A 16202-nucleotide genomic window follows, 5' to 3' on the forward strand; every position below is an offset into this window, starting at 1 on the left:
CTTTGTGGAGGAAACATCTCTTTGTGAATCACCCAAACCTTGCTCCCAGGGTTTTCCTTTCTTTGGAACTGTTTAAAAGAGAAGAACTATTTTCTACAGATTTTTTTAAACTTTTTCCACTCATGTGACTAATGTTCCTACAGTAGCTAGATTCAAAATTCTGTAACTATCTACAGGTATGGAGGCAGCATTCCCCAAAGCTACATCTCCTGTACAAGTCCCTAAAACAGGCCCATTAGTGCGAATCCTGATCATTTTGGCTGGGTTTGTTTAAAAAGTGCTCTGTCTGAAGAGTATTCAGGTCTGGGAATTAAGAGTAACACTATCTCCTTAGCTACCAATACACACCTCTTTTAGGTGGGATGGATAATTGATGCATACCAAGTACTGAAATTATATGCCAATAAAGGTCATTAATTTTATTTGACATATGGAAATGATGTTAACAAATTGATTGTTCTTTTAGACTTGGAGGAATTATGTTTCTGAAGAGCTAGATTTTATCCTACCAAATTTGCTCCTCTAAGAACTGTGGACTTCTTTGACTGAAAAGTGTTGGTGGAAGCTTTCTTTTGCTGGACGAAGGCGTTTGCCAGCCCAGCTTCTTGTAACACTTTAATTCTACAAAGACCTGACTTCTTTGGAATTTCAGCAAGGATCTTTGTTGACCTGGAGCTGACATCATTCTGTTTTGGGTCACAACTTTGAACCTGCCTATTTTTGTGTGCTTAGCAGGTAGCATTTTTAGACAGATAGCAACTAACTTGCAAAACAAAATAAAAATCTTAAGGGCTTTACTGGGATTAATTTGAAACCATGAAGAGGCTCCTAGAATTATGTATTAGAAAACTGGCATAAAAGCTTTTTCTTTTAAAGTTCTCCACTGGTACGCATAATTACAGACATTAACAAAGTTCATCCTTTTTTGGTTTGGAGAACAAACTCAAGCAGTTGAGACACGCCTCTTCAAAGTGAGGGATGCCTTACAGCTGCCAGATTCTTCTCAGGTTCAGAAAATAAATCCAAACCAAAGCATTCCTGTCCTGCTTCCACACCATCTGACTTTTATGGCCCATCAATGAGCTGGAATGAGGCAAAACGAAACCAGGAAAAACACAGTCAACATCTCCATTGTTTTCTTTGCTTTCTCTCCCTACCACAACAGTTCTCAGAAGGCATGGCAGGCAGAAGAAAACAAAAGAAGGAAAAAAGAGGGGTAGGATGGCTGCAAATAGTTATTTCCACTAATACCATCTCATCTCACCTCCCTGTTGCTCATCAATCAACCAGATAAGTTGGGGCTCCCAGGACACTCCTGATGAGATTGCTAGGTATGCCATTGTATTGGAGATTCTGTGAACTTGGAATTCAGCTTGAATGAAACAAGCTTTCTGAAGACCTTCAATGAGCTGGGATCAGAGGTGACCTTGCTTGATTTTGTGTCGGCTATTTGTGTGTTAAGTGCAGTCAAATTGCTTCTGACTTATCCTATGAATTAATAGCCCCCAATACATCCTATGGCTAACAGACTTGCTCGCGGCTTACAAATTGAGAGCTGTGGCTTCCTTGATTGAGTCAATCCATTTCATGTGGGATATTTGCTCGTTGCCAATCTGGAAAGCTGCACTGATTCTCATATGCCTACAGACACTGGAAGTAAGCAGACCCATGGTTTTCATATTCTATATAAAAACCAAACTATAATTATTTGAAGAATCATTGATGACAAGTGAAACAGCCATTAATTGCAACTATACTCTTAGGCCCCTTCCACACATGCAGAATAATGCACTTTCAATCCATTTTCACAATTGTTTGCAAGTGGATTTTGCTATTTCATACAGTAAAATCCAGCTGCAAGGTGCACGGAAAGTGGACTGAAAGTGCGTTATTTTGCATGTGTGGAAGGGGTCTTAGACAGGCATATTGTTAGGATGCAGATGAAGGATGAAACACTGATGTTAGGAACAGCCAATGCTGAAGTTGTAAAAATAAAGGAAAATATTCATACTTACAATCCTTCCCGGCTGCCATCAATCAAAGCTTGAAATAAAGGCTTATTGTGAGGTATGGTCTGTAAAATATTTCCATCGCCAGTGACATATCCAATGGCCCATTGTCCCAGTCGAGTGCAACTTAATCTGAAAATGTAGCTGTTTGATAGAAATTGCAAGTTACATTTTGCAAGTTACATTTTATTACATTTTACCTGGTACATTTTTGTGAGTTGGCCAGCCAAATTGGAGGAACTGTGTCCACAGTAGCATGCCTTATACCCCAAAATTCTGTTGGTCCTCAAGGTTCCACTGGACTCCTCCTGCAGCTTTATATATGTACTAACACTAATATTTAGTTACAAGACTTAGACAAAAAAGCAAGGCAACCAATTAAAAGCTTTGAAATCCCTTGTTAGCAAAAATGTCTTGCACACAAGAAAATGTAAATGTTCATGGATCTGTTCCTGAAAACAACTATTAACAGCAGTTACAATACAAAGAAGTGAGCTGCAGTCATGGACTGGTTTCATTATTATTGTTTCATTTGACAAGCTGCTCTCTGACAGTAGAGAGTGTGGTGTCAAAAACAAATGAAACCTCATCTGTATGTGCTGTTCTCTAACTCCAGTCCTCACCCTTCTACAAAATCAATCATATGTATTTGTCTTTGGGCAGTAGCCAAAAAATACTGGATCTGACCCTATGAACTGTGAATAAAATTTCACAGAATGGACTTTTCAGCAACCACTCTTCCTCAGAACACTGTTCTGGAGGGTTAGGAAGCAGAATATGTGAATACTGAGGGAAGAAGCAGCCTGTAGACAAAATGTTTCATTCCCACAATAAAAACCACCCCTACTGACATGGCCAGTTCTTAACAAGTTTATCTCAAGAATCTAATACACAAGATAAGCCATGTAGTACAGAAAAAGTATTAAAAAAAGAAGAATGGTAGCATTTAGGGATGTGCTCTACAAAAATATTATTAATGCTCCTGCTGAAATGGAGTTTTTACAGTTATAACACATGGTGCTTATGGCCTACCGAACATGCGTGAGTCACAGATCATACTAAAAGTCATTAAATTTTTTAAACATTTCTCAAGAAAGCTTGAAAATTTGCTGGTAACAAATCCATATTTATTTAACGTTATCATATAATTACAAGCATGTCACAGATTTACCAAGAATAGTAATATCATGGACACAGTCCCTCCAGTGTGGTTGGGAAACTCATAATAATATACCAAGTAAAATGTAATTCATAATATGTGCCTAGTTATCACTTGCCATTTGGCACCCTACATTGCCTTCAATACAGAACAGATTTTATTGCACCAAAGAAACACTAAACAAAGACTTATAACATTTTTTAAAAGTATAAAACACCTGATTTATTATACTTTTGTTTTCATACCCAATGTATACAGAATCATGAAGGCAAGCGTGAAGTTTAACAGCACACACATCAGATGGGCTATTTGTATAAAGAACAGCTGAAATGAAATACCTTCCTGGTTTGGTGCTGTATTTCTGCAATCTTGCTTTCACTTCATCGTAAGTCAGAAATGCCATATATCCAGGATGTGTCACAGCTAAGAAGTTCCAATTCCTTAATATTGAGCCCCAAGGCTAAATTCAAGGAACAAAAAAGAATAAAAAATTACACTTTCGTTCCATCCTTACTCCATAGAACCAAACATAGTACACATGTTTTTCTCCTCTTCTCCACATTTTATCCTTACAACCTTGTGAGGCAGTCAGACTGAAAAACAGTAACAGCAGTAAAATAATATTAAACAAGTCTACTCAGAACAAGTCTACCCCTACTTTACTCCATGAGGTTTACCCATAAAGGAAAGTGTGTTATAAAAAGTACTGCTGCACATGTTTACCAGTCTCAAGTGTAAATGTGTTACACCAATCAGGAATGTAAAATGTTGCAAATAGCATGATTGTAGGTAAAGTGTCCAAGGACAAAACATACACTCTCAGTTTCAGTGGGATGTGCCCCAGATGGAAATGTACCTGAAAATCCAACAGAATTGAGTCTTCTTGCCCTTCCCTTTCCCTTTTGCTAATACTTATTGGTAAGATTACAAAAGAATACAGGAATCTCTATGCTCTATTTGCCCAAGATTTGTAGATCTTCTTCATTTTCCCCTCCCACACAGCCACCCCTACAACCCCAGAAAAACGGATTCCCAGGGCCAAAGGATCTGCACAGAGCAACAGGTCAGGGACTCCTATAAGGAGAGGTAATGGAGAGATATCACTCTTCAAGTAGTATGGCTCTGTTAACAGAAAAGGCAATAAAGGTAAATTCTGTCCTCTTCTCAGTACAGTCTACTGTTCAGTCCAGTGGTTCACAAGGGTCTTTGACCCTAGGAAGCAACTTTCTCAGGGACATGTTCAGCCAATGATCTTCACTCATTTTAACAATACTCTACATACCAAGTCTTGGTTCTCACTTTTAACATGGCAGTTTAAAATGAATCTAAGATTTTTCACGACAGGCTTCCACTCAACAAAATTTGGCAACTTTATTTATAACTACAAACTGAAAATATGTACAAAAAAAAGCTTTAAACAAAACTTGGACATGGTCAAAATTATTAAACTCAAATCATTAATTTGCACCAAGGTTAACACTCAGAATGGTCAACGTGCTTAAAATAATTACTTTATCCACTGCAGAACTCTTCTGTGCATTTTAAGAAATATTATGGCAGTAAAACTACAGAAATAACAGCATTCAATGCAAAATTAGTTTTGAATACTTTACCTGAAACAATCTTGTAAAGATGTCAAATTCAAAAATTGAAATGTAGTCATTGCAAGTCAAATCAATAGTAGATTTCAAAGCCATTGCCTCTAAACCAGAACTAATCTGATGCACCTCATGCAAACACTGCCGGAACACTTTCCAAGGCACTATGGTTCTGTGGTAAGGAAACAAATTAATGGAACAAAAGTACTGTCATTTTCCAAAGGGTTTCAAGATTAGTTTGCATGAAATGAAGTTGATAAATGATGTCTCTTCAACCTTTTGACACACAGTTCCATCATATTAAAATACATTGCATGACCTTTACCTCATACTCTTGATATCTCTGGTGTCAATGCTAGAAATTGGCACAGTTAAAAGTTTCAAGTGTTAACCATCCATGCCTGTGTATCTTATACTGGTCTAAGTTAGGGGAAAAAACCTCCACAAAACTAAACAACTGCTTCCCTTCTTCACAAAGCACTTAACAGAAAAGAGAGCAGCAGAAAGGGTAAAAGAATAAAGAGACCTATGCCAAAAGATGATGAAATTCATTATTTTTCTACATTCATTAAAAGACTAATAACTGAATCATTTTTCATACAATAATTTCAGTATATTGGAAAACAATCTATAATGAACTACAACATTTCTTTGAGCCCTATCAGTATTAGATTTTAATTTTACTGTTCTATTTGATTGTTCTTATGCTGTACAGAATATTTTCTGACAGAAAGGGTGTCATATGTTGCTACATGGGAAAGCATATCCGATACAACAGCCTATTAACAATCGTACTGTTTCCATCAGACACGGTGATTTAGAACACCCTAAGAGACTACTCGTTAAAATGTTTGTACAAAGTTTCAGAACAGTTGGAACACAGAGACTAAAACTTGTGGGTTTAATGCCAACGTAACTCAGCGTGGAAACAAATATGTGTGTTTAATCTGGTCTTTAAGATATATCATAGGTATAAGTGAGATGCTAGAATAATCAATGTGTGACGTGAAAAACAGGCAAAGATTTTTACAAACTAAAGGGCTTCTTAGAGATGCTTTACAGAAAGATAATTTATAGAAGTGAACAGCTGACAGTGAGTGTGAATCATAAGCAGATTTATGCCAACGTACTAAAATAATCGTGCAGGGTCCTTCTGTATTTTTATTACTAAGATCTCTTGTCGCCTCTACCTAATAAATTACTCATAACAACTAATGTTTCAGCTGTAGCAATTTCCTGTATTATTAACTGATAATGTTAAAGTGTGTAATTTCAGTTATGCAAATGGTCTCTTTGTTGATTTCTTTGATATAATTTGGCATTTTTATTCAAACAAGACTGCCAATCTCTGAACACACTACTAGATAACAATTCCAGATGAGCAGCCATGTTAATTGTAGCTGCAAAATAAAACAAGAGTTTAGAGACTATCAAAATGTACCCCAACAAAAACGTTGGCAAGTCAAAGTTCACTTCATCAGATGTATAAAATGTACATCCTTAAGGCTGATGCATTTACACTAAGGGCTGAAAGAACAGAAAAGTGGGGGAGAATGTTACAAGGAGAAGCCACTTTAAACAAGATTGAATCAAAAGGATAATTAATCCACTCAGAGTGGATAAGGACCAAACACTGTTGATAAATAGCCAAAGTAAGATTCACATAAACTCTAACTGAGGAAAGTATAGGGTGAAGCATGAAAAGCAAATCTAATTAGAAGAGACACAGCGGATTAATTAACATTTTTATGGGTGGGATATGCAAGATGGCACTTGTAGGAAGCAAAAAAACTGAAGTTTTCATTAATTTTATATTAGTTTCGTCTCTTAAAATCTTTATTATTTAATGTAGGAATTGAACCTTTTGTCCAATTGAGAGGGAGTGAGAGGAGGAGGAGGAGGAGGAGGAGGAGGAGAGGAGGAGGAGGAGGAGTTCGGATTTATTTTCCACCTTTCTCTCCTATAAGGAAATTCAAGGTAGATTACAAGCTCCTTTCCCTTCCTCTCCCCACAACAGTCACCTTGTCAGGTAGATGAGGCTGAGAGAGTTCCGAGAACTGTGACTGGCCCAAGGTCACCAAGCACGAATGTAGGAGTTCAGAAACACATCTGGTTTACCAGATAAGCCTCTGCCACCTAGGTGGAGGAGTGGGGAATCAAACACACTTCTCCAGATTAGAATCCACCTGCTCTTAACCACTACACCATGCTGGCTCATTTTACCCTGCACCATGAGCCCAGACTGTTTAGGTCTTAGGACTGTGTTTCATGAAAACAAAGTTGGCATCTAGGTTTGCTGTAGAGTCTGATTGATTCTGTGTTCATTAGGTTGCCCATTGTTGTAAATGAGAAGCAAGGAAAGGCCTGCCCTCCAAAGCCTTTAATAAAGAATTATCACTGCTTAAGATAGGCTGAAGAAAACTGATGATACATTAGTCTGATTTAGATTGCAAATGGTGAAATGACAGTCAATGATGTTTCACTATGGTCTTTTTTATCTGCCTCTGAACACTATTCTGTCTTAATCAATTTTGCTTCTTTAGGTGGATATTAATTATAACCCCAAGAATTCAGACTGCCAATCTTTAGGTGAAGCTTGGAGATCTCCTCCCATTACAATTGATTTCCAGACAACAGAAATCAGTTTCCCTGGTGAAAATGGCTGCTTTGCAGAACGTTGGCATTGTACCCTGCTGAGATGTTGCCTGACCCCAAATACTGCCGTCCTCAGGCTCCACCCCCAAAATCTACAGATATTTCCCAATTCAGAGCTGGCAACCCTACCAAGAATGTCTGTTGAAAATCCCTCAAGTGGCACTGCCTGTCTGATGAAGGCTTCAAAAAAATTATAAACAAAGCTTTTAATTAAGAGTTCTGTCTGATATTTATCTATTAAAATACTACTTTCAGATAAAGTAAAACTCAAATTGAAGATATTATATTAGTCAAGAGCTGTGGTTTTGCCCCCTTTCATTCATTGGCCAGTTAGTTGGAGATATAGGTATTATTTGTGGTTTTAGGCATTACTTAGAACTGAAGAGCTATGTATCCGGATATCACACACCATAATAAAGAGAAAGTTTAAACAGACTTTAGATGATTCAGCAAAACTGGTCTTTGTAGAAAGACAGCTCTGATTTAAAAAAAAAAAGAATGATGAACTTTCACTAAATGTTGAATCAAACTTTTGACTTAAGACTTGAACCTTTTTAAGAGATGGAAAAATTGCTTAATATTGAGTAAGAAACTTTTGGTTTAAGCACACAATTCTTTAAGACATGGTCCTCACAGAAAATGGGGAAGCCAGAATATTTCATAGAATCCATGCTTATGTGTTTACACTTGTTTCCAATGTGTTGCACAATACTAAGCTGTATTTTAATAATAGAAACACTCTATTAGGGTATCAGTATATTAATTTATAAACCTAAGTGCCATTTCGCAATTTCTCTACTAAGAATGACACTCTCGCAATAAATTCCAGATGTACTATGCTGTGCACCTCTGCTTGAAGACCCCTCATTTGCTTATCCCCCCCCCCCACCTAATGAGGCTTTGATTGGAAGTCTCTACTCTGAATGAAAACCAGCTTTTGGGATTTGCCTTATCGAATCAAGGACTTTGATTGTCTCAATATCAGACACCCCTCATGCAATCACCAACTGCTTTGGAAATTCTTCCTAATTAAAAAAAAAAGGACTGAATAAGGCACACAATGGGGCAAACCAATTCAGAGGAAACAGGATTCAATGTTTTCTATACAGTGATCAAAATAACTTATCCAAATTGGTATGCCACAAAGCAACTGCTGGGATACTTTTGAACTGAAAACCATAAGTGCAGAAGGAACATATTGAGAGCCTCTGGTATTTAAAAAATTGAAAATGGCCAAGACATTCAGACCAAGTGTTTGGATTTGACCTGTTCTAGGATATTGGCATTTAACTCCCATCTAGTTGATTTCCAAGACCATGAGAAGGATTTTAGACTTCATATAATTTAGAATGAGGCTGTTCTTTATACAGAAATCATGACAACTAAAAAGTAGATGTTTCACAACCACCCTTGAACAAGATAGCAGGACCACATCAATTCTTGGCACTTTAGATCCCTAAACTCAAAAAGTAATAAGAAAACCCAGAGTTCATTTGGACTAGATTCAACATCAAAGTTTCCTTGTTGTTTATAGTATAGAAAATGGAATACACAGAATCATTTCCAAACTAATTTGTCATTACAAGCATTGGTTTCAAAGACATGATCCTAGGCATATTGCCAAGTATAAACTCTGTAGATTAAATAGCAATTCATATAAAATTGATTCCAGGCATTCCTTTAACTAGGAGATTAGATTCAAGTGAAAGAAAAACTTCAGTTCACTAATATTTTATAAATGCTACTACCTGCCTAATAGTTTCTTGAAGTCAATTATGTCATTTTCTAACGATAACTTGAAAAGATCAGTGACATATCAATCTAATCTGCCATCTTCAATTAACAAATAAGTCAGATGCCTCAAATAAATTTGTAAGAAAATACAACTCATCACCTTTTGTTTCCCAGATTAGAGTTACATTGCGTCAGAAATGAATGTAGTTAAGATTAAATGTAACTAAATATAACTAGGACTTCTGTCTTTTTCTAGTCCTTTTAAAAACCTATCTGTGCTCGCAATAGTACACTGTAATGCTCTAAAAAACTACAATATTTCTATTCATTCACACATGTAGAGCTCAGTGGTATCCAGGCACTTCCACAAAGCACTGGAAAACCATACTACTGGCCTGTGTTACACATACAACAGAACAAAATTGTAATCAAGTGGTCTGAAGACACATTCATAATTCCTTACAAGCAGAAATGTATACAGCATGGAATGGACTAAGAACCAGAGTGGTGTAGTGGTTAAGAGCAGGTAGACTCTGATCTGAACAGCCAGGTTTGATTCCCCACTCTTCCACACAAGTGGGGGACTCTTATCTGGTGAATTGGATTTGTTTCCCGCTCCTGCACATGAAGACTGTTGGGTGACCTTGGGCTAGTCACAGTTCTCTCTCAGAACTCTCTCAGCCCTACCTATGTCCCAAGGTGTCTGTTGTGGGAAGAGGAAGGGAAAGCATTTGTAAGTAGCTTTGAGACTCCTTACAGGAGAGGAGTAGGGTATAAATCCAAACTCCTCCTCTTCTGCTTCTTTCCTTGGGGCACTAATTTTTTAATCATTTGCAGAAAGTTTTTTAACAAAGCAAGTACTGACTAACAAAAAAATTATTGTGGAATAAATACTGTTACTGTTTTATTCAACATTTAAAAGGTGTCTCTGCATTCTGAAGTAGTATAGTTCTTCAACCACCTCATTTTGCTACATGTATAGAGCAGGCTTGACTTGCATGGTGCATTGACTCAGGACGAGATGGAAATATAGAAAGCATGCACACACCTCCCATTCCCTATAACACCCCCTTCTGCTACCTGCACATGTGGACATGTATTTATACTGATGGGGATAAGATAGAGAAAAACAGGAGAGTGGGAGCCCTTTGTGCAGAGATCCTATACTTAGGTTCAGTTGGATCTATTTATAACATATTATTTCTGAATGGGGTTAAGTGCAGAAAAGCCAGATTACTTTTCCAAGTTGACAATATCTAAAACTATTGTTGTCAGCATAGTTTTCAGCTGGATGAACGGAAAACATTGCCAATAATAATTATCTCAAAAATTGTTAACCCGATTGATTGAAGTACTGATTATGCATAGAAGACTGACTATTCAGGCTACCATATATACTCGTGTATAAGCCGAGTTTTTCAGCTCTGTTTTAAGGCTGAAAAATGCCCCCTCGGCTTATACACGAGTTACTGCTTACCAGCCAGCTCTTCAGGCCTCTGCCCAGGCTGGGGACGTGGCCGGGACGACCTCTCTGCGGCTGCACAAGCCGCTTGTTGCTGCCCCCCTCGGAGGGTGAAGGGGAACCCTGGCTGGCTGGGCTTCCTCAAACCAGGGAGGCAGAGGGAGCTCCTTGTTTGGGCAGTGACTCCCCCTGATGTCATTGCCCAAATAAGGACCTCCCTCCACCTCCTGGTTGCCTGGGCTTCCTCAAACCCAACCAGGAGGTGGAGGAAACTCCTTATTTGGGCAATGACATCAGGGGGGTCACTGCCCAAATAAGGAGCTTCCTCTGACTCCTGGATTCCCACCTTCGGCTTATACGCGAGTCAATACATTTTCCCAGGTTTTGGTAGTAAAATTAGGTGCCTCGGCATATACACGAGTTGGCTTATACACGAGTTTATACAGTAAGTCTTTTACTTGTTCTCACATGCACAGTTGTTATAGTATTTTAACAACTGAAACATCGTCCGATATTCATGAAAAATGTGAAGCTGAAAGCAATTCCTGTTTCATCACTGGCACAGAATCAACGATAGCAAAACGAGCCCTTCGGGGATGGAGCAGTATACCAAATTGAATTAACAACAACAACAACAACAACAAGAAGCAGAAGCAGAAGCAGAAGCAGAAGAAGAAGAAGAAGAAGAAGAAGAAGAAGAAGAAGAAGAAGAAGAAGAAGAAGAAGAAGATGATGATGATGACGATGATGATTGAGGGACTGGAGCACCTTCCCTATGAGAAGAGGCTGCAGTGTTTGGGACTCTTTAGTTTGGAGAGGAGGCGGCTGAGGGGGGATATGATTGAAGTCTACAAAATTATGCATGGGGTAGAAAATGTTGACAGAGAGAAATTTTTCTCTCTTTCTCACAATACTAGAACCAGGGGGCATCCATTGAAAATGCTGGGGGGAAGAATTAGAACTAATAAAAGGAAACACTTCTTCACGCAACGTGTGATTGGTGTTTGGAATATGCTGCCACAGGAGGTGGTGATGGTCACTAACCTGGATAGCTTTAAAAGGGGCTTGGACAGATTTATGGAGGAGAAGTCGATTTATGGCTACCAATCTTGATCCTCCTTGATCTGAGATTGCAAATGCCTTAACAGACCAGGTGATCGGGAGCAACAGCCGCAGAAGGCCATTGCTTTCACATCCTACATGTGAGCTCCCCAAGGCACCTGGTGGGCCACTGCGAGTAGCAGAGAGCTGGACTAGATGGACTTTGGTCTGATCCAGCTGGCTTGTTCTTATGTAAGAAGAAGAAGAAGAAGAAGAAGAAGAAGAAGAAGAAGAAGAAGAAGAAGCAGAAGCAGAAGCAGAAGCAGAAGCAGAAGCAGAAGAAGAAGAAGAAGAAGAAGAAGAAGAAACTTACTTATCCCCAAAAAACTTCTTCCAGAATTCTGCAGCATCAGCTTTTGTAATACGGAAGTTGTCACCCTGGAACTGGCCGTTAGGGAAGATTGCCTTGATTTCTGCAAGCATGTGACTGAAGATGAGGGAAAGCTTTGTGAGATTTCGCCTGCAGATAAAACAAAAGGGAGGTGGATCAAAAGAAGTCGTTTTTTTAATTCAAGGGAATTGTAATGGGAAATCAAAAACTCAGCAGGTAAAAAGGGTGCAATGAATTTTAACATCTTAATAGTACAAACTTATAGTGCATTCATTCAATAATAATTTAACAAGCATTTGCTGACTAATATTTTTCCTCTATAAGCCCTTAACATTTACTAAAGATGTCCCCTATGTGCAGTTGTCACCTGAACAAGTTCCCCATCACAAGTCAACACTCGTGCACATTTTATTTAAATGTTATGAACTAATACAAAATAACCCTAATTCTCCAAATACGACACAAATGTAATTTCAACATAATTTTTTTTAGGTGAAGAGAACACTTTCAGGGCACCACTAACATTTCTATGTCCTTTTTCATACTTCCTCTTCTTGGTTTACCTTCAACTGATGGCAGTTCTTAACCACCAGTATAGTACACAACTGTCAACTAGCCTACTAGTTGCCATTTTAGTTTGTTCCAACTTATTAAATAAGCAATTCAGCTATTGAGAAAAAGCCTCCCTATTTTCTGTGCCAATACAATGGAAAGGTCTTGCCAGCAATGGTTGTTTTAGTCAATTTCTAGTTTATTAATGTATAATTCCCCAAAGTAATTATGTTCTTCACATAAAAAGTGCTACAGGACTTGTGCCACATTACCTAAAGTATAAGGAGAACACAGGCATTGCTGTTACAATGTCAAACAAAATTGTTCTGACTCAACTACTGGAATTGGACAACCCATTGTTTTATAACTAAATAAGATGCCCACTTTATAATTTTCTCTCTGCCAGAACTATTTGATCATACCCTTTAAAACCTGCAACAGCTATCAGTAGGCTGCAATCTGAATCAGATTATTCATCAGAAAATTCATGACAGCTCAGTACCAGCTGTGGAGGCTTGTGTGTGCTCAAAAATGGGGAAGTGCCCTTTAAGTGTATAAACTGACAGAAAGAACCTGGGACTCACCTAGAAAAGCGAGTCATGAGGCTTCAGTGTAGTGGCAACACTGACTTTTGATCCCCAGCCTGCTTTACAGATGACTGGAGGACTGGAAGGATGCCTGACATCTGCCGAGTAAGCCAGTACAGTAAGACGATGGGATGGGGCTTGCAAGGAGTTCCTGGGTACCCAAAAATAGGTCTGCCCCCCAAGCCTTCCCCAGAGAGCAGCCTCTGAGGCAGAGCTGCAGAAGGATACTGAGCATGTGCAGCCTGGCAAAAGCCTTTAAAACCAGGAAGAAACAGGCCAGTGAGGAAGTTCTTCATTCTTAAGGATAAAATGAAGATGGAGAGAAGGAAGAGGACACAGGTGCCTATCACATCCATTCTCCTCACAATTATGAGGCTGCTGGTTCTCTGAAGAGTAAGGTAAAGATCATGAGAAGGGAAGGCTTTGATCCCTTCACCTACGAGAACTATTACTTGACTGTCCTAAAGTATTCTTTATAAGACCAAAACCAGTACAGTATTGTCTCTGGTGTGATCTTAATGAACAGGATGTCATCTTACAATGAAAAGCTACCATTACCTATATTCTGGCATTAGCTATAGAATTAGAGAAATGAATTCTGGGTTGCTCTATTCAATACCCAGCCAGCTCCTTCAACAGTAGCTAACTTGAATAACGTTTTGAAGGGCTTCAATTTAACACTTGATACCTGTTTAGCACAAGGCTTCTCGGGGGGGGGGGGGGGATGATGGAATGATCTATAAATAACACTGAAATATGGTTCATAATATTTGTTTCTGAAAAAGTTTGAATCACAGGATGAGAATCACAAATGAAGAAGCTATACTACATAGACAGCAAACCCATAATATAAAAGCTGTGGATTCTCATGTAGTAATGAAGTCAAAAACTGCTTTCATTAGCTACACTATCATTTATATGTTTAAACTGGTCAGCAATAGATCAGGCTACAGCCTTATGCAACGGAAGGAGTAAAACATAGGATTTATGTTATTACCCTGAAGAAGATGGCGATTTCTCTACCCATAAAATGATAGACACATGAGAAGATTATGCAATTCCTTTTAATTTTTACAGCATTCAGAAGATGTGATCCAATCCTACAGAGTACTGCACCTGGCAATTTGTAAATTGGGTTCAGTTTTTTTTAAATACAACAGACAACAAGCATGTGCATATTTTCAGAGGCATGCACCACCGACATCCACAGCTCTAGAAAGCAAATAATTAAGTGTACTAGTTGAAACACCCTGAGTATAAGGCTGTTCCTGCTAGGAATTACTTTCTAACATTTTTTTCACAGAAGAGCTCTTGAATCAAATGGAGTAGAATTAATTGGGTTATACAACAACAATTACGTTCTCAATAAATTGGATAGTAATAAACACTGTCAGCAAAACATACTATCTTGTTTAAATAAAATTCCTCAGGAATCAGTAGAGCTCTCTTTGATTTAGTAAAATCAGACACCTAGAAACAGTAATTCTAACTTCCATTTTAAAAGGCCAGGAACCATATGATTAGATACCACACAGAACACACCATCGCGCCCAGATGCATCACAAAAGGAGTTATATTACAGAAGAAATCACCAACTCTAGAATGAGGTAATTACTGCATTTTTTTAACAAAACCAAAAACATTTCTGCATTTTTAACAAAACCTCACAACACATAACATAGTTGAATCACGTGTGTAAGTGAGATTGTCTGAGCCACAATTTGTTTTAAAATATGAGGAGGGAAATATCCACTTAAGTACTCACTTGTGCAAGCAAGTAATCTGTGTGAACAATATGCATTGGAGCTATAACCTCATGATGTTTTCTCATTTTGATTCACTAACTCTAGTTTAAGGACCTAAGGATGGCTGAAAGAGAGGCAGCTGCTCCAAATGTAACAGTGTTTACATCAGTGGATAGCTCACAGGATGCCTTCTTGCAGTAGGGAGGGCTGATGGATAGTGCAGTCAAACTGTCTGGTGAAATAGTGCTAATTTTAACCGATTATTGCAGTTTCTTTGAATTTAGACAAGTCACCAAGCAGGAAATTTGAGTCATACTTAAAAAAAAATCTGTTTGAAGCAAATCTGGACAAAGTAGAAGTACAACTAAGTACATGCTTACGATCACACAGGAAAGGTGAGAAATGCTACTTCTTGACAGAACACATTAACAGTTCAAATGCTTTCCATGTAGGTGGACTAGGACATTAAAGCAGTCCGTGAATAAATTGAATTGAATAGTTCCTTTAGCAGGGCCACCTCAGCAGGGGACACTTGGCTCAGCCTTCCACGGCCATCAGTGGCCCTCCAGGTCAGCACTGGGAACAGAAACCTTGTTACTCATCAAAAAGGTTCTTTCTGCTTGGCTGTAAGATGGGCATCTGGATCTTGGGTGATTCCAACAGGTTGCTCAGGGAGGCAGGACTAATTTTATTGCTTCCTGTCTGCTGCAAGGGAGCCTCTTGAGCCCAGTTTGAGTTAATCTGGATATAAATCGAGGAAACGAAGGTATAATAAGTCACAGAATGTTAAAAAGAGGAAGTGTTGTAATGAAGACAAAAGTGAAACCACAGAGACGAAAAGGAGCAGCCAAAACCAGGCTGAAAGGAAAGCTCTGAATAGTGAGTGATGATCTTGATATGAGAATCGAAGGAAATTGCAGTGTGCTGAAACATATCCCTATTTGTCTCATGTAGATAGGCCCAGTAATTAGGCCCTCTGTGATGGAGCACAAGATCTCCAGGCATGCCAAAAACCAGATGACATATTTTTAGGTTGAGAATGGCTCACCAGTCCCCACTTTTCTTGAAGAATATTGAGTAACATTTGCATAGAGGAACTGGCTCTATTACTCACACATTCATGGTTTATGACTGCTATGGTTCTTGTGTGTTTATCCTCTTGGAAAAATTTGGGGGAAAGGCAGTCTGGGTGAAGACTGACAAACTCTAAGACACAGCCAAACTGGATTGTTTGCTGAACCCAGTGGTCTGGCTGTGATGGTAACCACT

At 38.6% G+C, this 16202-nt stretch overlaps 1 protein-coding gene across 3 annotated transcripts in view; it reads right to left on the bottom strand.

Moving 5' to 3' along the window:
- CBLB (Cbl proto-oncogene B) overlaps positions 1 to 16202 on the bottom strand; it is an 85003-nt gene that overhangs the window by 40133 nt on the left and 28668 nt on the right. For all 3 annotated transcript variants that reach the window (XM_048493603.1, XM_048493602.1, XM_048493604.1), the window contains 4 exons: positions 12032 to 12178; positions 4782 to 4938; positions 3507 to 3628; positions 2016 to 2153 (listed from right to left, as the gene is read on the bottom strand). In XM_048493603.1, coding sequence (XP_048349560.1) covers positions 2016 to 2153; positions 3507 to 3628; positions 4782 to 4938; positions 12032 to 12178 — 564 coding nt within the window. The remainder of the gene's footprint in view (positions 1 to 2015; positions 2154 to 3506; positions 3629 to 4781; positions 4939 to 12031; positions 12179 to 16202) is intronic.

This window comes from Sphaerodactylus townsendi, linkage group LG04, assembly GCF_021028975.2.
Source record: "Sphaerodactylus townsendi isolate TG3544 linkage group LG04, MPM_Stown_v2.3, whole genome shotgun sequence".
Taxonomy (NCBI): Eukaryota; Metazoa; Chordata; class Lepidosauria; order Squamata; family Sphaerodactylidae; genus Sphaerodactylus; species Sphaerodactylus townsendi.